Raw genomic sequence first — 24,257 nt, 5'->3', positions numbered from 1 at the left:
GTTAAGGTTTCAGCTGGAATTCTTCAACAGAACTGGAGGGAATCGCATTCCATTTTGTGAACCTAATTTTCTTGTTCAAAGTCTGATTGTGTTGCCGTGTATTTTCAGTATTTTCTCTTCCTATCGCTGGAAAACCTATTGTGCTAAATACTTTATAACCACGTAACTAGACAAAAGGAAAAGATAGACACATTTATACATACGCTGAAGATAAGATATGGTTTGAAATTTACTCGGTTGTCTTCATTGTTCAAATTTCTTAGCTAATTATGACAATCGTTTGATTAATTACATCAGGCAGAAAAAAAAACCATGGTACCTACAAGATACTTCTCAACATCTTTCTTCTTACAATTATCCAAGATGAAAGTACCCTTGCAACTGTTCATTGTCATTTTTGTAGGAAAACATAATGGCTGACATAACAAGTAATTGCATCCCAAAGTAATGCATTGTGTGAAACATGTTGAGATAGGTGCTCTACAAATGTAATTTTTTTCATGTAACAAATTTGACGGCTAATATTTTCCCTTCACTTGCACTTAGCTAAAACATGCGCCATAAAGTTTAGAATTTATTACACATGAAAATGTTAAATCCAAGTTAAGCTAATATAACAAAGGGTTTGATGTTAATGGTAACTTGCACTGAACAGAAGAAGCTGCTTCACAGAGGGTCCAGCCTGAAAATGGAACTGTGATAAGGGAGAGATCAAGGGGCTTGGTCTAACAAGTGGATTTTAAGGAGGGTTTTGTGGGAGAAATGCAAGGTCGACAGGCAGAGAAATTTGAGACAATTCCACAGGGAGAATTAGGTAGCTGAGGAGAGAGCCATGAATCAGAGGAATGTCAATTTTGAGTATGATGACTGGTTAGAGATTTAAAAAAAATAAATTTAGAGTACCCAATTCATTTTTTCTAATTAAGGGGTAATTTAGCGTGGCCAATCCACCTAACCTGCACATCTTTGGGTTGTGGGGGAGGAAACGCATGCAAACATGGGGAGAATGTGCAAACTCCACACGGACAGTGGCCCAGAGCCAGGATCGAACCTGGGACCTTGGCGCCGTGAGGCAGCAGGGCTAATCCACTGCGCCATTGTGCTGCCCGGTTAGAGATTAACCGGGAAGGAGACAATGGATGAAAATGAAAGGATAGAGGTTTTAAATTTGGGGTTGGGTGACTGGAATCCACAGTAGGTCAGTGAGGACTGGTGTGATCGGAGAACAGGCCAAGGTGCAGGACACAACATGGACAGCAATATTGGATAAGCTGAAATTTATAAAGCTGGTGGGTGGTCGATTATCCAGTGCAGAATTATAATAATTGAGGCTGGAGTTGACAAAGGCATGGCTCAGGTTTTCAGAGGCAGATGGGCTGAGAAAGGGGTAGAGAGGTGCAATGGAGGTGGAAGTAGACAGATAGCGGGTTAGAAATTCAGTTTGTGGTCAAACAGGATGCCATGACTGTAAATAGTCTGGCTCAGACCAAGATAATGGCCAAGATGAAGGACAGATTCAGTGGTAAAAGTATCTAGTTTGTGGCTAAGGCTTTTTTGTTTCATTCTTTCCTGGGTTGTGAGCGTCGCTGGCATGGCCAGCATTTTTTTGCCCATCTCTAATTGCCCTCGAGAAGGTGGTGGTGAGCTGTCATTTTGAACCACTGCAGTCTACGTGGTGTACGTACACCTACAGAACTGTGAGGGACAGAGTTCCAGGATTTTGACCGAGAAACATTGAAGGAATGATGATACTTTTCCAGGTCAGGACGATGTATGACTTCTAGGAAACTTACAAATGGCGATATTTCCAGGACTATTGCTGTTCTTGTCCTTCTAGGTCTGACGTTGAGAGTTTGGAAGGTGCAGTTAAGATAAGTTTCTGTAGTGCACCTTGTATATGGTACACACTGCTGTCACTGGGTGCTGGTTATGGAGGGAGTGAATGTTTAAGGAGATGGATGGGGTGCCAATCAAGTCAGTTGCTTTGTCTTGGATGGAGTTGCGTTTTGAGTATTGTTGGAGCTGCAATCACGCTCCTGATTTGTACCCAGTAGATGGCTCTGGGGAAATAGGAGGCAGGTTACTCACTGCAGAATTGCCACCCTCTGACTTGTTCTTGTAGCCACAGTATTTGTGACTGGTCCACATAGGTTTCTGGTTAACAGTAATCCCCAGGGTGTTGATGTTAGCGAATTCATTGCCAATGAATTTCAAGGGAACATGGTTAGATTTTATTACTGAAGGTGGTCATTGCCTGGTACTAATACGGTTTGAAAATTACTTGTCATTTATCAGCCCAAGTCTGAATGATGCCCTGGTCTTGCTGCATATGGACATGGCCTGCTTTAATATCTGAGGCAACACAAATGATCCTGATTACTATGCAATCAGCAAACATGCCCACTTCTGGTCTCATGATGGAGGCATGGTGATTGATGAAACTGCTGAAGATGGCTCAGCCAAGGATAATATCCTGAGGAACACATGCAACAATATCCTGGGGCTGAGATGAATTATCTCCAACAACCACCTTCTTTAGTCTTAGGTATTGCTCCAGCCACTGATGTCAGATTTTAGCCCTTTTTTCTATTCCATTTAGCATGGTGGCAGTGACATGTTGTCATCATCAGCTGACTCTTGATTCAAGGATGATGTCTATTCAGGCCATCTTTTTGGCCATCCATATATAGTATCCAGTGGTGTTAGATCTTCTTATCAATCGTGGCCTTTTGAGAGAGGTATCTACCAAGGTATGCTCAACATATTCCAGAATCTTTCCTTCCACACATATGGGAGGTGGAATATTTGGCTGATGGGCTCTTGATTAATGAGTTTTGGCAACATTCAAGGACAGAATTTGTGGGCAGAATTGAAGAGACTGAGAGCAACTTGTTTATCTGGTCCAGACGGGGCAATGCCACCACAGCCATCTGGAAACTATAGATCAATGCACGTTCGCCCCATGGCTGTGCGCGTTTCTGCCGCGTGCTCCGTTTCCTATCACAGTCCAAAGATATGCAGGTTAGGTGGATTGGCAATGCAAAAATTGCCCTTAGTGTCCAAAGATTGGGTGGGGTTATGGGGATAGTGAATGGAGGGAGCGGGCCGAGGTTAGGGTGTTCTATCGGAGAGTGGGTGCAGATTGAAGGGGGGAATGGCCTCCTTTACACTGTGGGGATTCTATGTTTGTAAGTAAGACTTTTCAGGGCGTCCTGTTGTCATTTCACGTACTTGGGTCAAAACCAAGTGGACCGACTGGTTCTATTCCTTTTCATTTTTTTGTAGCAGTTTGGTACAACTGAGTGGTTCGCTAGATCATTTCAGAGTGTGGGTAAGGGTCAACTACATTGCTGTGGATCTGGAGTCAAATCAGGTAAAGATGGCAGATTTCCTTTCCTGAAGGACAACAGCTTGGTTTTCTTAAAATTTTGGCGAAGAAAATTATCGAAGATTGCACGTTTGACAAGCAGTCAGATAGCACACAACCCATAGTGGGGTTGAGATGGGTGACAGAGATTAGAGCTGGATGCCATTGGTGTACCTGTAGAAGCTAAATTAATGTCTAAAGCTGGTGTTGCCAAGCAGTGGTATCAGGAAGGTGAAAGGACCAGGGGAAGATCAAATGCAAGTTCAAATGTGATGAGGTGGGAGAGATATGTCACCGCCATAGATGCTCTGACTATAAACATTGATAAGACTAGAATCAGGCAAGAACATTCTATAATAATCTTTATTGTCACAAGTAGGCTTACATTAACACTGAAGTTACTGTGAAAAGCCCCTGGTCGCCACATTCCGGCGCCTGTTCGGGTACACAGAGGGAGAATTTAGAATAACCAATTCATCTAACAAGCACGTCTTTCAGGACTTGTGGGAGGAAATCGAAGCACCTGAAGGAAACCCATGCAGACACGGGAAGAACGTGCTGGCACCGCACAGACAGTGACCCAAGCCAGGTATTGAACCTGGGATCTTGGAGCTGTGAAGCAACAGTGCTAACCACTGTGCTACCATGCCACCCATGGACAAAGAAGAAACGGCTTGGAGAAAGTATGGTTTGACTCTGTCAATGACTATAGAGACCATGGAGGGATAATGCAACATGGGCACTGTGACAGAATGAATAATTCAGGATTTAGTTATGGCTATTCTGACCCTGTGGCACAGGCACAGAAACGATTGGATTCAGAGTTGCACGAGTGGTGGACTCAAATCTGTTTAAGCACTAATCTTAAAATTGCTACTAAGAAACAGTAGTGACAGAAGTATCACTTAAATAGAAAAACTATTTACAGATGTACTGAAGTGCTGTACTTGAGCCGGAGTACTTTTAAAAGGGTATTTTATTCTCATATTTTCTTTTCTCTATTTTTTTAAAAAATGGGCCCATTGATCAGTGAAAAACGCAATTGGATATATTAAGGACGCAGTCATAGCAGCATGAATATTTGTCTTAGGTTAGTGACATAGCAGTCATTTGAAAGACGAACTTGGACCCAAGATGGATGCGTATTGAACACTGAGGGGTGCATGTACTTAGTTCTTAAATTATGCATAAATATGGATAAATATGGAAAAAAGAAATCCACGATGCCAATGTTTCTTACAAATACAATATTGCATCATTTCAAACTACTTAGTAGGTCTAGGGAAAAGCCATGCAAGTAAGAAATTCCTCATTAAAGAAAGCTGCATTAACCTCTGAACTGTGGCCAACCCGACACATTCAGCAAAGCTGGTTAGCAGATATTGGCGGCAACCGCTAGAACCAAACTGACTGGTGAAACCTTAGAATAGAAGAGTTTGCAAATGGACAGAAAGAGAAAGAACCTGCAATGCCTTACTTTGGGATGTTCATTCCTCGAATACTATGCCTATGGATGCTGTAGTAGAAGGGAGGATGCTCCACGGGAATATCTCCTTTCTGACGTTTTGCTGCATTCCCAGACACATCATTCCCCTTTCGTTTGTCTGGCAAAGTGGAAATGGGGAATATTCATTGGTTACAAGAATAGGTCGTAGGTCATTGGCATATGCAGCACAGATCCAAACCATGCTCATTCCACATATAGTGCACAGAGCAAATTAATTGAACAAACCATTAACTTTGAGAATAATTGTCTCCCTGATTCAAAAGAATAAACTGTATTGACCTTCCCAAGTCAAGTGATTAACCTGAAATATGTTGACTTAATTGAGATCGTTACTATGTAAAATATAGATTATCCACGGATGCTTTATGTTATGCTTGTTTTGGTAATCCTAACATGCTGCAGCATTTCTTGTGTGACATTCTCAGATAATAATAGCTTAATCATTACCTCACGTTTGTGACATAGTATTATGGGGGCAACACGGTAGCATGGTGGTTAGCATCAATGCTTCACAGCTCCAGGGTCCCAGGTTCAATTCCCGGCTGGGTCACTGTCTGTGCGGAGTAGTCTGCACGTCCTCCCCGTGTGTGCGTGGGTTTCCTCCGGGTGCTCCGGTTTCCTCCCACAGTCCAAAGATGTGCGGGTTAGGTGGATTGGCCAGGCTAAATTGCCCTTAGTGTCCTCAAAAATAAGGTTAATGGGGGTTGTTGGGTTACTGGTATAGGGTGGATACGTGGGCTTGAGTAGGGTGATCATTGCTCGGCACAACAACGAGGGCCGAAGGGCCTGTTCTGTGCTGTACTGTTCTAATTCTAATTCTAATTAGACAGAATTTAGACCACAGAACTGGGTCACTTAGCCTGCATACGTGCCTCCTCCTGCCGAATTTCATCTTGCCTTTTAAGCATATCTTAATTTCCTTTCTGCCTCATGTACTTAACTAGCTTCCCTTTAAATACATCTATTCCATTCATCTTAACTACTTTCTAACCATTCTCTGGAGTTCCTCCTGAGTTCCCTATAACATTTATTCGTTGCTATCTTATTTTCATGGCTTGAAGCTTTGGGGCGGGATTCTCTGGCACCAGGACATCCAGAATGCATTCCCCGATGGGACAGAGAATCGGACGTCGGGGCAAAATTGGGTCGCGCCCGACACCATGCTCCAAACCCCGCACAAACAGTGGGAATGGTCCTCGTGGCTGGGAATCACGTGGGTGTGGATCATTTGTAGACTTTACAATTGAGGCCCTGACACGGTTGCCCCTTGCCCCATCGCGAGGTAAACCATGCCAGGGCCACAATGGTAGAGACCCTCCGAGGCCACCATCCCATCCCCACCCTGCACCGCATATCAGCCCCCAACCCCCGGATTGCCTGGGAATCCCGCCCCACCCTAATATGTGGGTGATCTGATCCGCTCCACCCAGGAGCTCCTCTAATAGGAGGAACCCCCACCCTCCCACTGCCAAGGCACCCCTGTATTAAGGGTACTCACCCCAGGGACCTCTGTTATACGGGGATCTCTGTAATGGGGAGCCCCAGGGACCTGCTGCCTAAAGCCTCACCCACATGCACCCCCGTGCCACAAAAGAGACCCCTATCTGGAAGCTAGTGAGCAGTCCAGACAGGGGCTGTGGGGAGCATTATAGCTGTAATACCTACCTTGCAGCTCCATGCGTCCATTCCTCGATGGTAAGCAGCTGTGCACTGTCTGGTTCCCCGATTCACTGTCTGCAATCCATTCATGCCTTTAAATGGTTTGTGATTGACAGCTTGCCACTTTGATCCATTCATATCCCTTCATGCTTCAATGGCCTAAGTGGTGAAATCCTAATGTTTGCAACCATTGCCCACATCAAAGAGATGTAAGTTGCACTAAGTGCCTTCCAATCACTCAAACCTGTGATTTACTGGACTTACCTCAATTGATCAAATGGATCAAAGTGGTAGATGATTTTTACGAGTTGTCAATCACAAACCATTACTCAAAAGCCATGAATGGATTGCCGACAGTGAATCTGTGGGAACCAGACACAGGCACAGCTGCTCAACTTCAAGGAACGGACACGTGGAGCTGCAAGATAAGTATTGGAGCTATAATGCTTCCCACAGCCCCTGTCTGGACTGCTCTCTAGCTTCCAGACAGGGGTCTCTTTTCGGGGGTGGGGGTCGTTGTGGGAAGGGTGTCTGTGTGTGGGGGGAGGGTTCCTGTGGGCAAGGGGTTCCTGTGGAGGGTCCACCTATTAAAGGAATCCTGGGGGGGGGGGTCCCGCTATTACAGAGGGTTCCCGGTGGGTGGGGGGTGATAGTACTGAGGGTTGGGGGGGACCCAGGCAATCCTGGATGGGGGGGCTTCTGTGTAGCCTGGGGGGGGGTTCGGGGATTGCGATGCAGGGGGTGGGGTTTACATTGATTTTGTGATATGAGGGGGTGGGGGTTCAGACCGATTTGAGGAACGGGAAGGATCGGAGCCGATTTGTGGTGTGGGGGGGTGGGGGTTTTGCTCTGACACTCATCACCTCAGACAAAATATAGTAAATGCTAATGTTATATGTCTCCAAGGCTTATATTGGTTGCATTGGTACCAAATGTGCATGGTTACAACAAAAAAGATGTTTTTTTCCTGGGGCTTTAGTAAATATCAATAATAAACTGCATTGTGCACTTGATGCACTAAAACATCCCTAGGCATTTTACAGTGTTAACAAACACTATTTAATACCAAGCCACATAAATACAAATTAGAAACAAAAACAGAAAATGTCGGATAAACTCAGCCGGTCTGGCAGTATCTGTGGAGAGAGAATCAGAGTTAACGTTTTGAGTCCATATGACTCTTCTTCAGAGCTGAAGAAAGGTGGAATCGTGATGGATTTTATATTGTGGATGAGGTGGAGCAAAATAGGTCAGGGATAGGAGGGAGCCCAGGAGAGATTTGTCAAAGATGTCAAGGACATGGAACCAAATCGTAAGTTTAGAGCGCAAAACATAGAGGACAATGAAAGATGGGTGGGGTCTAAAATTTCAAAATGGGAACTTTGACTTCAGTTGGGGGCCCAGTGACTAACCTGAAATCTAGAGGCGGCCCACTGACTTAAATATTCAAATGAGGCTGGGCTTCATATTTAATACAACCCAGGCCTCAGGAAAGCCAGTGGCTGAATGAAGGTGAATAGAATCCAAAAACTGTAAAATCAGGACCTTCCAGTGAATGCAGGATTTCCAGGAAATACTTCCAGGTTTCCCAACTGCTACACTTCTTTCCTTCAACACCCAGACCAAGCAATGTAAAGAAGTCTGCACATTGCACTGGTGGAATCACATCTAGGTTACTGGGATCAATTCTGATAAATCATAATATAATAAGGAAATATAACATGAAAATTGAAAATGCTGGAATTAGTCAGCAAGTCTGGCAGCAGTATTTTTCTCCTGTATAAACGTACAAACATAAGAATTAGCAGCAGGAGGCGGCCATTTGGACCCTCAAGCTTGCTCTGCCATTGATAAGATCATGTCTGATCGGATTACAGTTAATACTTTCCTTGTCTACCTACATACCTTTTGACTTCCTCGTAAGTCAAGAATCTAATACAAACATAAGAATATCCAAATCTTGCAGGCAGTGGAGAAATGACCCTTAATATGATCTTCAAGATTGTGACAGTCTATAGAACTTGGGGGCAGGACTCAAAATTTTAAAGGACAGAAGTTGCATTGCCGATTTAAATTTAATCACATTACATATAGAATTTTAGAACATCTGGAAGGGCTGCCCAGATAGGCAGATAGGTTGCTACGTTTTCAAGGTAGAACTAAATAGATATTTCATCAAACGGACAATTGAACTTTTGGGACAAGCCAGAGGCCTGGACAGTCTTTTTCACTTCTTCCTATAATTTTAAAAGCTCTTTGTAGAGTTCAATTGAATTTCATTGTTTACCAATGGGGGGGGGGGCACCTTGGCTGCATTTGCAGCTGAAAAGGTCTTTGGCATTATGTGTGATGGAAAAGCCATTATCCACACTCCTGCTACCTGCTATCTTGACTATCTGCCAGAACTTGTACCGACACAGCCTTGGATGAATTGTGATTTGTAATTTTCTTGAAGGAAGATGAGGCAGGAGCAGTGCAGAATATTGAATACAGGAGTTGGGACGTCTTGTTGAAGTTGTACAAGACATTGGTAAGACCACATATGGAACACTGTGTTCAGTTCTGGTCACCTTATTATAGGAAGGAAGGATATTGTTAAACTAAAAAGAGTGCCGAAGAGATTTACGAGGATGCTACCAGGACTTGATTGTCTGAGTTATAAGGAGAGGCTGGATAGGCTGGGACCTTTCTCCCGAGAGTGTAGGAGGCTTAGGGGCGATCTTAGAGGTCTATAAAATAATGAGGAGCATAGATAAGGTAGATAGTCAACTTCTTTGCCCAAAGATAGAGGAGTCAAATCTGAAGGGCATAGGTGAGAGGGGAGAGATACAAAAGAGACCAGAGGGGAAATTTCTTCATACAGAGGGTGGTGAGCATCTGGAACAGGCTGTGAGAGGCAGTGGTAGAGGCGGGTACAATTTTGTCGTTTAAAAAGCAGTTAGGGCAGCACGATGGCGCAGTGGTTAGCACTGCTGCCTCATGGCACCGAGGTCCCAGGTTCGATCCCGGCTCTGGATCATTGTCCGTGTGGACTTTGCACATTCTAACCGTGTCTGCATGGGTTTCGCCCCCACAACCCAAAAGATGTGCAGAGTAGGTGGATTGGCCACACTAAATTGCTCCTTAATTGGCAAAAATGAATTGGGTGCTCGAAATTTATTAAAAAAAATTAAAAAGCAGTTAGACAGTTATATGGGCACGGGAGGGGACATAAAGGGATATGGGCCAAATGCGGGCTAGTGGGACTAGCTTAGTGATAGAAACTGGGCAGCATGGACAAGCTGGGCCAAAGGGCCTGTTTCCATGCTGTAAACATCTATGACTCTTAAAATTATGTAATATATTTCTGCCATTTTGTTCTCACTCCACAGCATGCTTGATTGGAACTCTATTCACCGCCACAAACGCTCACTCCCTCCACCACCAATGCACAGTGGCAGCAGTGTGTACCGCATACAAGATGTACTGCATTAACTCATCAATCCACCTCTGGCTGCATCATCCAAACCTGCAATCTCTATAACCTAGAAGGCCAAGGGCAGTAGACGCATGGGAACCCCACTACCTGTAAGTTCCTCTCCTAGTCACACACCATGCTAACTTGGAATCAGAACGCTGTTTCTTCACTGTGATTGGGTCAAAAGCCTAGCTCTGCTTATCTGGCATGGTAGTCGTACCAAAAGCAGATGGACTGCAGCCATTCAAGAAGGTGGCTCACCAACACCTTCTCAAGGGCAATAATGGATAGGCAACAAAGGCTGACTTGGCCATCAATACTCATATCCCATGAAAGAATAAGGAAAAACTCCTGTGCTTAGGATATTGCTGCATCTTCTGTACAAAAACAAGTTTGAAAGCTGCCAATTATCTCCTGATTTCCATTATCTACCCAGTCCCTTCATTCTGACAGATAATGGAGATTCAAGCCTGTATTACATCATCACTGAATTTCACTCAATTAAATGAATGCTTACCATGCCCAGAATACACAGCAGTGGTTGAATCTTCAACTCCAGATTTCTGAGAGGCTAAGGTTTTGATAACAACCCCACTTTCCTCTGGAGAAGAAAAGAACATTGAAATAACCACTGGTAGTCACATTGCCAATTTGTTTATTTTTGCTCACCATTTCCCCTACGCTACAACCTCCATGAGGCAACAGGGTGGTACAGTTCAACTTGTCAATCAGTGCCATAATCTAACTATGTTGCTACATCCAAATAAAAAATGACTGACATTTACATAGCACCTTCCACAACGTCAGGACATGTCAAAGTGATTTGTAATGTAGGAATCATGAAATCTCCCATTAGCAATAATGACCAGATAGATTATTTAGTAACGAAGATGGAGGGATTATTAAATATTAGCCATGACACTTGGAATAACTCCCCCTTTTTCTTTGCATAATTGCTATGAAATCTTTTACAATCCCCTAAGAGAGCAGATGGGGCCTTGGTTTAATGTCTTATCCAAAAGACAGCACTTCTGACAGTGTAATACTTCCTCAGTACTGCACTGGAGTGTCAGCCTAGTAGTCTCTGGAATGGAACTTGAATCCACAATCTAGAACTCAGAGGCAAGGATGTTGCACTTGCACTACACTGACATAATCCACCAACAGCGCGGAGCATCACACAAAATCCTCCTGCTCAACTGTGTTCAGAATGGTATCTAACTGTGGCAGCATCTGTGGGAATCAGACAAATTGTAGGGCATTGAGTTGTAGAGAAGCCTGATTAAAATTTGCTCTCATCTATAGAGGGATATATGCTCATCATCGGGCACTGGAATATGGGAAAAATTAGATAACACTTTATCCTTAAATAGTAACTACAATCAACATATCTGCTCTGGGACTTCCAGTGGTAGTATGAAGAGGGAGGACACACAACGAGATGGCTCCTGCCAGAGTACTGACGTTTTAGCTGTTTTCACCTAGTTTCTGGGGGTACTTTTGTCTAAAATCCCCACCTGATCAAAGGTTTAAGGTGCCTATATAAGGGAAATGCCCAGAAGGACAAAGGCAAAGGAATTTTAAAAAACAAATTCACCGACGGATTCAGAAACTTCTCGGGTTCGTCGGTGGAGAAAATGGCGGAGGGTGGTGATGCGACTCTGCCCACTCCACTAACTGCCAAAGTGCTTACCAGCATCTTGGCAGCGAATTTTGAGAAACAAAGGCATTCAATAGAAGAGGCCCTGGCTCTCCTTCAGTCGGCATAGAAGCGAGTTTGTAAAAGTGCATGGCGCTGCGATATAAGGAGCGGAGGTGGCTCTCTCAAGGCACAGCAATCAGATTGCCTCTCTGGAAGCTAAGATATTGCATTTGGTCAAAGCGAATAAAGCACTGAAGGCCAAAGTGGATGATCTGGAGAATCATTCTAGGAGTTAGAACAGCAGAACCGTGGGGTTGCCAGAGAGATGGAAGGCCCATTCCCATGGAATACTTTTCTAACATGTTTGGGATAATGATGGGGGAGGGTGGATTCATGTCCCCGCCTGAGCTGGCTCTAGCGCACCCGACACTCTGATAGAAGCCCCGTCCTAATGAACCGTCACAAACTGCTACGTAAAGTTCCATAGTTTTCAGGAGAACTAACGGGGTCCTGAGATGGGCTAAGGATCATTGTGATTAGAAATGGTAAGATCACGCCATCAGGATATATCAAAACATTGGGATGGAGTTGGCGAGGAAGCAGGCAGCGTTTTAGAGTGAAGTTCGATTTGTGGTGGTGTACCTGGCGAGACTCAAGAGTGACTATTGAATTGAAAGACTATTTTTTTGATGCAGAGGCTTTTGTAAAAAAACACACCTGCCCTGCGAGCTAAATTGTTAGTTAGTCAATGAGAGCAGAGCAGTGGGAGTAGCTTCAGCTCATTATCTTAGCTTAGATTTGGATAATAAGCTGCGTGTTTTTGGTCTGTTTGGAGTTAGGGTTAATAGAAGTAGGATTTAAGGGTTTTTTGTTCGCCTCACTGTTATGTGTATGTGCATTTGGGTGTGATATTCTTTGGGGGCAGGGTAATTGAGGGTCGGGGGTAGGAATAGTTTGCTGACGGTGACTATAGATTCTTCTTTGTTTTGTCTTGTTGGTGGGATGGGTGGCCATCTTGAGTGGGCCTTGTGCCTGTAATCCTCTAAGCAGTTGCTGGATGACCCCTTTTGGTGTTAATGACTGACTCTGGATTGAGGGGGTTTGGAGACCCCCAATTCGGCTGGTCACATGGAATGTAAGAGGGGTGAATGGCCCAGTGAAAAGGCTGAGGGTATTTGCACACCTAAAAAATTTGTGCGCTGATGTGGTGTTTCTGAGGGGGAATCATTTGCGGGTAAGGGACCAGACTAAGTGGACACCACGGCTGCACAGTGGTTAGCACGGCTGCCTCATGGCACCGAGGTCCCAGGTTTGATCCTGTCTCTGGGTAACTGCCCGTGTGGAGTTTGCATATTTCCCCGTGTTTGCGTGGGTCTCACCCCCACAACCCAAAAGATGTGCAGGGTAGGTGGATTGGAGATGCTAAACAGCCCCTTAATTGGAAAAAATGAATTGGGTACTCTCTAAATTTATTTTTAAAAAAGGGACAGGCTAGGTTGCAGAAGGATGGGCGAGTCAGGTATTTCACTCTGGTTTCAACGGCAGGGCCGGGGGCAGCAATTCTAATTAATAAAAAGGTGCAGTTTTCGGCCACTCAGATCATGGTGCATCCTGATGGCAGATATGTGATTGTTAGTGTGTCCTTGGCGGGCACCTTAGTGGTCTTGGTTAATATCTCGCCGGCAAATTAGAACGATACAGGTTTTATTAACAAGTTACTAGCCTCCATTCCTGACTTGGACTCGCATCAACTAATCGTGGCCGGGGGGTGGGGCGGGGGGGGGGGGGGGGGGGGGGGGGGGGGGGGGGGGGGGGGGAAGGAGAGAGAGAGGAGAGAGAGAGAGAGAGATGAGAGAGAGAGAGAGGAGAGAGAGAGAGTTTTGAAACTGTGTTATAGCTTCAAGGATGGATCGATCTAGGCCCACTGATGCACTGAGGTCGGGGTATTTTCCGTTGAATGGTGAAACCGGGCATTTTCATAGAGAGAAGACAGCAAGCATTATGTGGATGTGTAATCCAAAATGGACACAGGGGAATGCACGTACAAAATCAAGTTGGGAGAGAAAATATGCCATTAAATACAACACTCATAAATGTTTTGAAAGGAATATATATTTTAAAAGAGAATAAATTATACCTCAATTTTTTTGTGAGTGGCAGGGTTGGTAATGGTAACATTTTAGCTGATTGGATGGAGTGACAGATTCAATTAAGCCTGTCACTGTCCCATGGGCTGTTTATACAATATAGACAGGTCGCAGAAGGGTAGGAAATTTGTAGCTAGATTAAAAGCAATTCTGTGCTTGAAAGCAATTTTTGTAAAGAAAAATAGGTAATTTTAGAAAATAATAGATACATTATAAGTCAGTAATCTTGCTGCAGGGTTCAAATGACGGTGAATCTCATAGTCCAGAACTCTGCGATAAGACTAGAGCCCTTTTTTATCACATATATATTGTAAAGTTACTAGCAATTGTTCGAGTCAATTTTGAGAGCGTTTTCTGCTGACATTGCTCCAGATAACCAGCATGTTTGGTGCTGTTGATGCATTATCGCACTCACACCAAATGAATAACATTTGTAAAGCAATCATGATGATCAGCAATATTCACACAAAGAGCCTTGGCCCTTTGCCTAGATTTATCAATCAAAATAAGAAAGTCAGTTGCTGAGAAATAATATGGCAAACTATATTCTTCCTAACCCTTCACTATTTCCCCATCCACTCCTTAGACATGCTGGGTATGATCTACAAGCACCAGCTTTCTCTGCCAATCGGCTAAATGACAATCTTCAACTGGCCTTGGACGCAAACCTGTTGTAATAATAAGAATAATAACCGCTTATTGTCACAAGTAGGCTTCAATGAAGTTACTGCGAAAAGCTCCTAGTTGCCACATTCCAGCGCCTGTTCTGAGAGGCCAGTACGGTAATTGAACCTGTGCTGCAAGCATTGTTCTGCATTACTAGCCAGCTGTTTAGCCCACTGTGCTAAAACAGCCCCCAAGACAATAGCATCATGGGCTCATTATAGTAGAACACAATCTTGTCCTCACCTAATGCTCGCAGAGATGCTCTTTTCACTTGGGAGAGGGAACTCTGGTTGAATGTTCTCTATTCTAACTAGGGACAATGAGGACAGGTATAGTTCCCTAAATCAGTGTCTTTCAAACTTTTTCCCCCCCCAGGACCCACTTTTGTCAACTGGCCGACCTTTGAGGCTCATACCGGCCGGCCTTCAGGACGCACGGTATGTTCGCTTACCTTTAATGTGTCAGATGTGCCTGCTTGGTCCTCGTGGTCTCACTGCAATCATTTTCACAGGAGGAGAGGGCAATGCATACATCATGTGCAGAGTTCAGGCATTTTTGTGAGAACAGAAAATCCAATCTCTCATGTAGGTCATTGTGAAGGCCAATAGCAACATAATGCTTGCTTTACTCACTACTGGATACTCCTGGGAGATGCTACTCTGGAATGCTGACAATGTCATGGACATGTAGTGTGTTTTTAATGTGCTGTCACAGGTCAGGTACAGCAGCTCAGTCTCCTCATTTGAAGTCAGTTGCAAGTTAATAACTGACTCTGGGGTCTCAAACGCAAAGGGATGTTTCACCCACCTCTTCTGTTTTAATATCTGAAACCTCTCCTCTGGACAACAGCGACAAAAACTGTTGATCAGCGCATCAAGATGCGTCTGATTAAGGCTGGGTAGTCTACTGACACTTCCCTTACTAACACAGATTCCTTTGGTGTGCCTTACCAGTGCGGAACATGTTGTGGTTTTGGTTTTGCACTTGCCAAACTATCAATGACTTTTGGAAAGCATCCATATCTTCACCATGCCAAAAGCAATTTCCATCCTTTCCTTGCAATTTGAGATTCAGCTCGTTTAGAATCAAAAAGGTGTTTTCAAGGTAAGGCAAAGTTAGTATCCAACTTTCATCACCAAATTAATCAGCCAAAGGGACAGTTTCTCAAAGGGAATGCATGGATCCCCAATTAAGGGGCAATTTAGCATGGCCAATCCACCTACCGTGCACATTTTTAGGTTATGGGGCAAGACCCACGCTGACACGGTGTGAATGTGCCAACTCTACATGGACAGTGACCTGGGACCGGGATTGAACCGGGGTCCTCGGTGCTGTGAGACAGCAGTGCTAACCACTATGTCACCGTGACGCTCTAAAAGCATTTTAAACTCTGCCAAGCACCCGACCCTTAAACAGCCAACATACCTGTGTGTGGAAGAATACATATGTGTGCTTGGCTTCCATATTGGAACACGGCACCTCGTAAAGCCTGGTACTGAGTGTGATGCATTGAATGAAATTCACAACTCACAATTCCTTTTATAACCACTTCAAGATTGGATGGAATTCCTTTTGATGCCAATTGGATGAATAAAGCAATGATTTCAAACAATGTGCTGACTAGCTGCCTCCCTAATCCTTATTATAACTCCACTGTTTTTCCCCAGTCATGTTGGCTGTCCCATCACTTGTGATTAATCTGCAATGAACCCAGTCAAGCTCATATTTTCCAAGGTTTTTTTCAATGCTTCAAAGATCTGTGTACCAGTCGAGCTGGTTGGTAATGTCAATCAGCGCAACAAATCATTAACAAATTCACTGTGCCAAACAGAACTCAAAACAAACTAGCAAAGCTGCACAATCTGAAACATTTGTAATTGCAGTTGTATTAAGAACCCCTGTGCTAACTTTAAACAAGAAATAAGCTGTACTTCTAAATTCTCAGTAATATTACAAATTCAGCGTGCCACTATGGTATCACTATGTGGGATGCATTTCAGTTTTTCAGCTGACCTCTCATCTAGGTCTGTACGGACAATGTCTAATGCTGCAGGGAGAATTAATCTCTCTGCCACAGTGTGGGGCATTTCCTCTTTAACTACAGGGTAAACCATTATATAAGAGGCCAATTGTGCTTTGTCATTCAATGTTAAATTTCAGCTAAAGACTTCAATTCTCACATTCTCTGAAAAAAAAAATCAAGAGATTTGTTCTCGAGCTCGTCATGCTTAGTCTTTGGATGCTTTTGCAGTTTCAAGGTTTTAAACTTTCATTTGCCAACACTTCCTTGCATTAACACACATGGGCATTGCATTCTGATTTACATTCTTCTTCTTTGGCAATCACTCGCTAACGAGTATAATTGTCCACCTAAGAAACTCTGTATTACTGGTCATGGATTGCTACAGGCATTTGCAAGCAAGTGAGAGATGGCCTGACCTGGGGTTCAGCCTGAGGCTGGATTTAACAATTGCCTGCCTCCCTTTCTGCTTGCTTGATGGACTACTGCTGCTGCAATTCAGAGGAAGGAGGAGGAGAGAAGGGTAGTGGCTGGTTCGTCTGAATCACTTGTTGCAGGAGAGGGAGGAAGTCAGGTGCTCTGCTGCTGGTGAGGAAGGGCGGTGGCCCGAATCAAATGCAGCATGTTGGAGGTTTGGAGGACTGATTTAACATCTGATGCTGCTTTTGTTTGGACTGCTGACTGTTTACCGTTTCAGTGTTTGGAAGCCATGTGTTGTTCCTGCCACTGCTACGTTTGTGGCCTGGCTGGTGGCGTTGCTCCTTGTTTTTTGATATGCTCTGTACGGTTTGGTTTATGATGTGCCGGGGCTATTCCGAGCTGAATTATTCCCCTCTTGAGAGGGGTGGACTGCCATGTGTTTGGTGTCCTTGTTGTACTATATTCGGTATTTTGATTATGTTATTAAACTAAAATACACCCCCGGGTTCTTGGTAGCTGTTTCTGGGAGGTGGGACCTTGGAATTTAGATCTCTGGTGTTCTTTTCTCAAGTTCATTTTCTGGGCCTCCTCTAGCCATCGGGTGTCTTTGAAGAATTGTGCTCCTTCAATCAGTAGGTCTCTTCTGGTGACGTCTTTGTTGCATTTATTGAGGTAAGCCTTCAGGCTGTCTTTGAAACGCTTCCTTTGGCCTTAACTTGTTTGGAAGCCTTGTTTGAGCTGGATAAAAAAGATGATTTGACTTGGCAGTTGGCACATGGCCAGCCCAGCGGACTTGGTTTCGGATGATCACGGCCTAGATGCTGGTACTCTTGGATGCTTAAATGACACTGATGTTAGTAAGCCTGTTCTTCCAGCTGATGTAGAGAACCGCCTCAGACAGCATTGATCATAGCTTTCCAGAGCCTTGAGGTGGTGTCTGTACATAGTCCAGGTTCCTGAGCTCATCCTCCTATACCAATCTCTCCAAGCTCAAAAAACTGCCTCCCATGAATAGGTCTCCAAATCGCTCAATCCCCGCCTGCCGCCACCTGTCCAGCCCCCTCCCCAGGGCAAACCTGTGATTTCCACAAATTGGTGCCCAAACTGAGGCACCCTTCAGCCTCAGGTGCTGTCGCCACTGTCCTCGCACCGTCAGGGCCGCCGCCACCACCAAACTTGTGGACTGCCTGGCCGGCGAGAACGCCAGAGGCACCATCAACAGTGCCCCTAAGCTAGTGTCCTTGCAAGAAGCTGCTTCCATCTGCTCCCACACCGAGCCCTCCCCCACTACCCACTCAGCGACCATGGCTATATTTGCTGCCCAGTAGTAGTTCAGTAAATTTGGCAAGACCAGCTTATCCCCCCCCCCCCCCCCCCCCCCCCCGGCTCCAACAGCACCGTCTTAACCCGTGGAGCTTTCCTCGCCCCAGGTCCCCCATAAACTTTTTATAGAATTCGACCGAGAAGCCATCTGGGCCCAGGGCCTTCCCTGCCTGCATTGCGTCCACATACCCTCCATCACCTCCACCAGTCCAATGGGTGTTCCCAACTCCTCTAGCAGTTCCTCCTCCACCTTGGGAAACTCCAACCTGTCCAGAAAATGCATCAGTCCCTCCCCTCCAGCTGGGGGTTCCGATTCATATCACCTCTTTTAAAAGTCCTTGAAAACCTCATTCACCCCCACCGGGTCTAAGACCACTTTTCCCCTCCCATCCTTCACCTTTCCAATCTCTCTCGCCGTCTCCTGCTGCCTCAGCTGATGAACCAACATCCTGCTCGCCTCCTCCCCAAACGCATAAACTGCCCCCCCGGCCCTCTGCAACTGCCCCACTGGCATTACCCGTAGCTACCAGCCTAAACTCCATCTGGAGTTTCTGCCACTCTTTCAACATCCGGGGCCTCTGAATATCTCCTATCAACCTGCAGGATCGCATACACCATCCTAGCCATCTCCGCCTGCCCCGTCTCGACTCTATGTGCCCATATCAATATAAACTCCTCCCCGACCACTGCCTTAAGCACCTCCCACAGCATGGTGGCTGAAACCTCACCCGTATCATTCAGCTCCACATACCCCTGAATAGTGGCCCTCATCTGCTCACACACCACCTCATCCGCTACCAACCCTACATCTAATCTCCACTGTGGTCGCTGTGTGCACCCCCCCCCAAAGTCCCCATGCAAGACGACCCAATGCGGCGCGTGGTCCGAGACCGCATTCGCCGAATACTCCCTTGCTTGAGCACTTCCATGGTGCAAACAACAATAGCAATAAGAAAAAGGTGCACTCACCCAGCACGATCCTCCAGCATCCCACCAAAGAACCCCACAAGAAAGAAAAACGACCCGAGTGAAAAGAGGTTCTCCCCTGACCATCCCTCCAAAAGAAAAGAAATACAATAAAAAGAACATAGAACATAGAACAGTACAGCACAGAACAGACCCTTCGGCCCTCGATGTTGTGCCGAGCAATGATCACCCTACCCAAACCCATGCATCCACCCAATACCTGTAACCCAACAACTCCCCCCCTTAACCTTACTATTAGGACACTATGGGCAATTTAGCATGGCCAATCCACCTAACCCGCACATCTTTGGACTGTGGGAGGAAACCGGAGCACCCGGAGGAAACCCACGCACACACGGGGAGGACGTGCAGACTCCACACAGACAGTGACCCAGCCGGGAATCGAACCTGGGACCCTGGAGCTGTGAAGCATTTATGCTAACCACCATGCTACCGTGCTGCCCTTAAACAAAGAAAAACAAAAGAAAACAAAATGCGGGGCAGAGAGAACCAACATACCCTCACACCTCCTCCAAAGTTCAATGTCCTCCTTCTCCTGCCAGTCCATTGTCTCTCACAAACTCCATTGCCTCCTCAGTGCTCTAAAGTAACACAAGCGACTATTGTGGGTCACCCAGAGGCGGGCTAGGTACAGCATCCCGAACTTCACCCCCTTCTTAAAGAGGTCAGTCTTGACTCAGTTGAATTCCGCTCTCCTCTTGGCCAGTTCTGCACCCAGGTCCTGGTTACCCTCCCAGGTACATCTCCCAGTCTGCATGGCCCACCTCAACATCTTCTCCTCATCCAGGAATCGATGTAACCTCATCACTATTGTCCTCGGCGGCTCGTTCACATGCGGCTTCCTCATCAGCGCCCTGTGCGCCCGATCAACCTCCAGGGGCCCGTCAAAGGCCGCCTCCCCCAACAGCTTCTCCAGCATTTTGGCTACATAAGAGCCAGCGTCTGCTGCCTCGATGCCCTCTGGAATCCCCACAATTTTCAGATTTTGCCTTTGAGAGGGGTTCTCAAAATCCTCCACCTCCTTAAGCTGCTTCTGGGTCTCCCGCATCATCCCAATCTCAGCCACCAACAAGGTAAGCTGTTCCTCGTGCTCCCCCACCACCTCCTGGATCGCCTGGCTCTGGGTCTCCAGCCTTAGCTTCACACGGTTGAACCCCGCTCTCAGCGGTTCTACCACCTTCGCCAGCTCCTCCAGAGCCTCCCTCCTCTGCTGACTTAACTTTTCATTCAGAACGTCCACCAACCGCTCCATGGACCATTGGGCTGGTAGGGCCGACCCCTTGTGTCACACAAGGAGTTTCTTGCTCTTGCCGCTCCTTTCTCCTTAACCCACTTATGGCCCACAAATCCATTCACCGGTGGAGTAGAGGCTTCCTCCCTCACCCCTGCACCCTTTTCCTTCAAAACATCCGCCTGCCACCGGAAGTCAGCAGTTATCATTTCCCCTTGGCTACTTTCCCTTCCTCTCCTAGTAAGGTTGTGCAACCTGAGAGAAATTTACACCCATTTAGGGCCAACAGTTGTGTGCGGATTATATAGCGGTCAGGGGTGGAATAAAAAAACAAATGAAGTTCGACTTTTTTTGTCATTCTCCATTTATATCAGTGAATATCTGGGTCCACGACACTCATGCTACCTGCTCTATCCCGCTGTTCCCCTCACCGCCAGTCTCCTGCTCTGGGTCTCCCCCCTCCTAAAGGAGCGTACTAGGAGCTGCAAGTGGGACAACAGCTTATTGCGGGTCTATCAGGACCTGGTGTGCAGGTGGCCAGAAGGCAGGCAGGCTTCAGGCAAGCGAAAGAGATCCTGTTTAAGAAGGTGAAATTTGGGCTCCTCCATCCAGCACATCTTTGGGTCATGCACGAGGACCAGCACCATTATTTTGAGTTGCCCGAAGACGCAATGGACTTTGCCAAGAAGGGCAGGCGCAGAACTGAGAACTTTTTGGATTTAAGTGGCAGCCTTTCTGAGCGATGTATATATGATCTGATTGTTGTTTTTCTTCTGCTTCAGCAAAATTCCACCCAGTATTGATTAAAAAAGAGCTCTTTTCTGTAACCTTGGGCAGGAGCTGCCTTCTGTATGACCACTTATTCCATGGTCCACACCGGAAGTCCCATGAGACGCTTTTTGGACGGACTGACCTTCCCAAGGTGGGCAGGGAGCTGGTGGATGGGCTGGGGCCCCGATCAGGGCTGAAGAAATAGCTGAGGGCTTGAAGGCAATGCAGTCGGGTAAAGCCCCGGGTCTGGACGGGTACCCGGTGCAATTCTACAAGAAATTCTCGGGGATACTAGGGCCATTGCTGGTCAAGGTTTTTAATGAGGCGTGGGATAGAGGAGTGCTGCCCTAGACGATGTCACAGGCCACCATTCCGTTAATATTGAAGCGGAACAAGACCTCGGAGCTATAGGCCAATCTCTTGCTTAATGTGGACACTAAGCTGCTGGCCAAGGTTTTGGCCTCCAGGATTGAAGATTGTGTGCCGGATGTGATTATGGAGGATCAAACCGGGTTTGTCAAGGGCAAGCAGTTGGTGGCCAATATAAGAAGGCTGCTCAACGTGATTATGATGCCCCCGGAGAGCAGGGAGGTTGAGGTAGTTGTGGCCATAGATGCAGGTGGAGTGGGACTATTTATGGGAGGTGTTGGGACAATTTGGGTTCGGTAGGGGCTTTATCAACTGGGTTAGGCTGCTGTACCAGGCCCCGGAGGCTAGTGTATGGACGAACAGGGGACAAGACAGGGATGTAGCTTCTCCGCACTGCTGTTTGCGTTAGCTATAGAGCCGCTGGCAATTGCTCTGAGAGCTTCAAGGGGTTGGAAGGGGCTGTTTGGGGGGGGGGGGGGGGGGGGGGGGTGGAACATAGGGTCTCGCTGTACGTGGACGACCTGCTCTTATATGTAGCAGATCCAGGAGCAGGGATGAGGGAGATCATTGCGATGTTGGGGGAATTTGGCCGGTTTTCGGGATACAAACTGAATATGACAAAGAGCGAGATGTTTGTTGTCCAGGCAAGAAGTCAGGTGGGTCAGCTGGGAGAGCTACTGTTTAGGTTAGTGGGGGGAAATTTTTAGATATCTAGGGATACAAGTGGCGTGCGACTGGAGCCGGTTGCATAAGTTGAACTTGTCCCGGTTGGTCATGCAGATGAGGGGCGAGTTCCGGAGATGGGATGCGCTACCGCTGTCGCTGTCTGGGAGGGTGCAGACGGTTAAGATGACGGTCCCATCGAGATTTTTATTTGTGTTCCAATGCCTCACAATTTTCATCCCGCAGTCCTTTTTTAAGAGGATTAATAAAATCACTCTATGTTTTGTTTGGGCGGGTAAGTCCCTGCGGGTGAAGGTGATGCTCGAGAGGAATCGTGGGAAGGGGGGTGGGGGGGGGGGGGGGGGGGGCTTGCCCTGCCAAACTTCAGTAATTACCACTGGGTGGCCAATATTGCGATGATAAGGAAGTGGGTGGTGGGGACGGGGGCGGTTTGGGAGCGGATGGAGGCAGCTTCATGTCGGGGCACCAGCTTGGGGGCGTTGATAACGGCACCTCTGCCGTTCCCACCGGCGAGATATTCTACCAGTCTCGTGGTGGTGGTGGCCCTGAGGATTTGGGGTCAGTAGAGGAGGTACGTTGAAACAGTGGGTGCATTGGTTTGGTCACCAATATGTGACAACCACCGGTTTGCTCCGGGGAGCTTGGATGGGGAGTTTCGGGTATGGCAAAGGGCGGGAATTGAGAGGATGGGGAACCTGTTCCTGGAAGGGAGCTTCCCTAGCTTGAGGGCGCTGAAGGCGACGTTTGGGCTGGCAAGAGGGAACAAATTCAGATATCTGCAGGTGTGGGACTTTCTGCGCAGGCAGGTGTCATCCTTCCCACTCCTGCCACTAAGGGGGATCCAGGATAGGGTAGTGTCCAGGGGATGGGTGGGGGAGGGGAGCGTCTCGGATATCTACAAAGAACTAATGGGAGCAGAGGAGATGCAGATCAAGGAGCTGAAGTGTAAGTGGGAGGAGGAACTGGGGAGAGAGCTGGAGGACAGCCTATGGGCGGACGCGTTGAGCAGAGTCAACGCGACCGCTACATGCACAAGGCTTAGCTTGATCCAATTCAAGGTGGTACACCGGGCTCACATGACAGTGGCCCGGATGAGCAGATTCTTTGGGGTGGAAGACTAATGTGTAAAATGTGCGGGTTGACCAGCGAACCATGTCCATATATTCTGGGCGTGTCCAAAATTTAGGGGATATTGGCAGGAGTTTGCGGACGTCATGTCCAGAGTATTGAAAACAAGGGTGGAAATGAGTCCAGGGTGGCAATTTCTGGGGTGTCGGAAGATCCGGGTGTCTAGGAGGGAGAGGCAGATATTCTGGCCTTTGCCTCCCTGGTAGCCCGGAGACGGATATTACTAGCTTGGAGGGACTCAAAGCCTCCAAAGTCGGAGGCCTGGTTAACCGACATGGCGAGCTTTCTCGGCCTGGAGAAGATTAAGTTCGCCTTGAGAGGGTCAGCGTTAGGGTTCGCCCGGAGGTTGGGGGGGGGGGGGGGGGGGGGCTAGGGTAGCATATAATAGGGGATAAATAGGCGGGCCTTGGAGGGACGGGTGACAGGGGTGTTTGCACTATGTTTATTGATCTTTGTACACTGTTTTTATCCTGTTGTTGCTTGTAATACCAAAAATACCTAATTAAAATTGTTTGTTTAAAAAAAAACCGTTCCAGTGTGCCACAGCAGAGGTTGGGATACTCTGAATTCGATCTTTTGAGAACACTGCAACCCTTAGCTCCATGACCCTTCTGACACCCGCACATGATCCATCCCGCACTTTGAAAAACGCTGCCCTAGGTCAAGACAATCCAAGGTAGCACAAAGCAACTTTCTGAATTTGTGTGTTGGCACGGCAGTACAATGGTTAGCAATGCTGCCTTACAGTGCCAAGGACCCAGGTTCGATTCTGGCTTTGGGTCGCTGTCTGTGTGGAGTTTGTACTTTCTCCCAGTGTGTGTGTTGGTTTCCTCCAGGTGTTCTGGTTTCCTCTCATGGTCCAAAGATGTGCAGGTTAGG

General features: G+C 46.6%; 1 protein-coding gene across 6 annotated transcripts in view; it reads right to left on the bottom strand.

The window, feature by feature from the left end:
* Positions 1–24,257, bottom strand: part of trmt1l (tRNA methyltransferase 1-like) — an 82,073-nt gene that overhangs the window by 8,327 nt on the left and 49,489 nt on the right. For 2 of the 6 annotated variants that reach the window (XM_038794635.1, XM_038794640.1), the window contains exons 14-15: positions 10,508–10,591; positions 4,845–4,971 (exon numbers count right to left, since the gene is read on the bottom strand). The exons of 2 other annotated variants lie outside the window; for them this stretch is intronic. In XM_038794635.1, coding sequence (XP_038650563.1) covers positions 4,845–4,971; positions 10,508–10,591 — 211 coding nt within the window. The remainder of the gene's footprint in view (positions 1–4,844; positions 4,972–10,507; positions 10,592–24,257) is intronic. 2 more of the 6 variants (XM_038794637.1, XM_038794636.1) reach the window with 2 other exon arrangements.

This window comes from Scyliorhinus canicula, chromosome 4 (assembly GCF_902713615.1).
Source record: "Scyliorhinus canicula chromosome 4, sScyCan1.1, whole genome shotgun sequence".
Taxonomy (NCBI): Eukaryota; Metazoa; Chordata; class Chondrichthyes; order Carcharhiniformes; family Scyliorhinidae; genus Scyliorhinus; species Scyliorhinus canicula.
The sequence above is the reverse complement of the archived record's forward strand: the minus strand, read 5'-3'. Positions and strand labels throughout refer to the sequence as shown.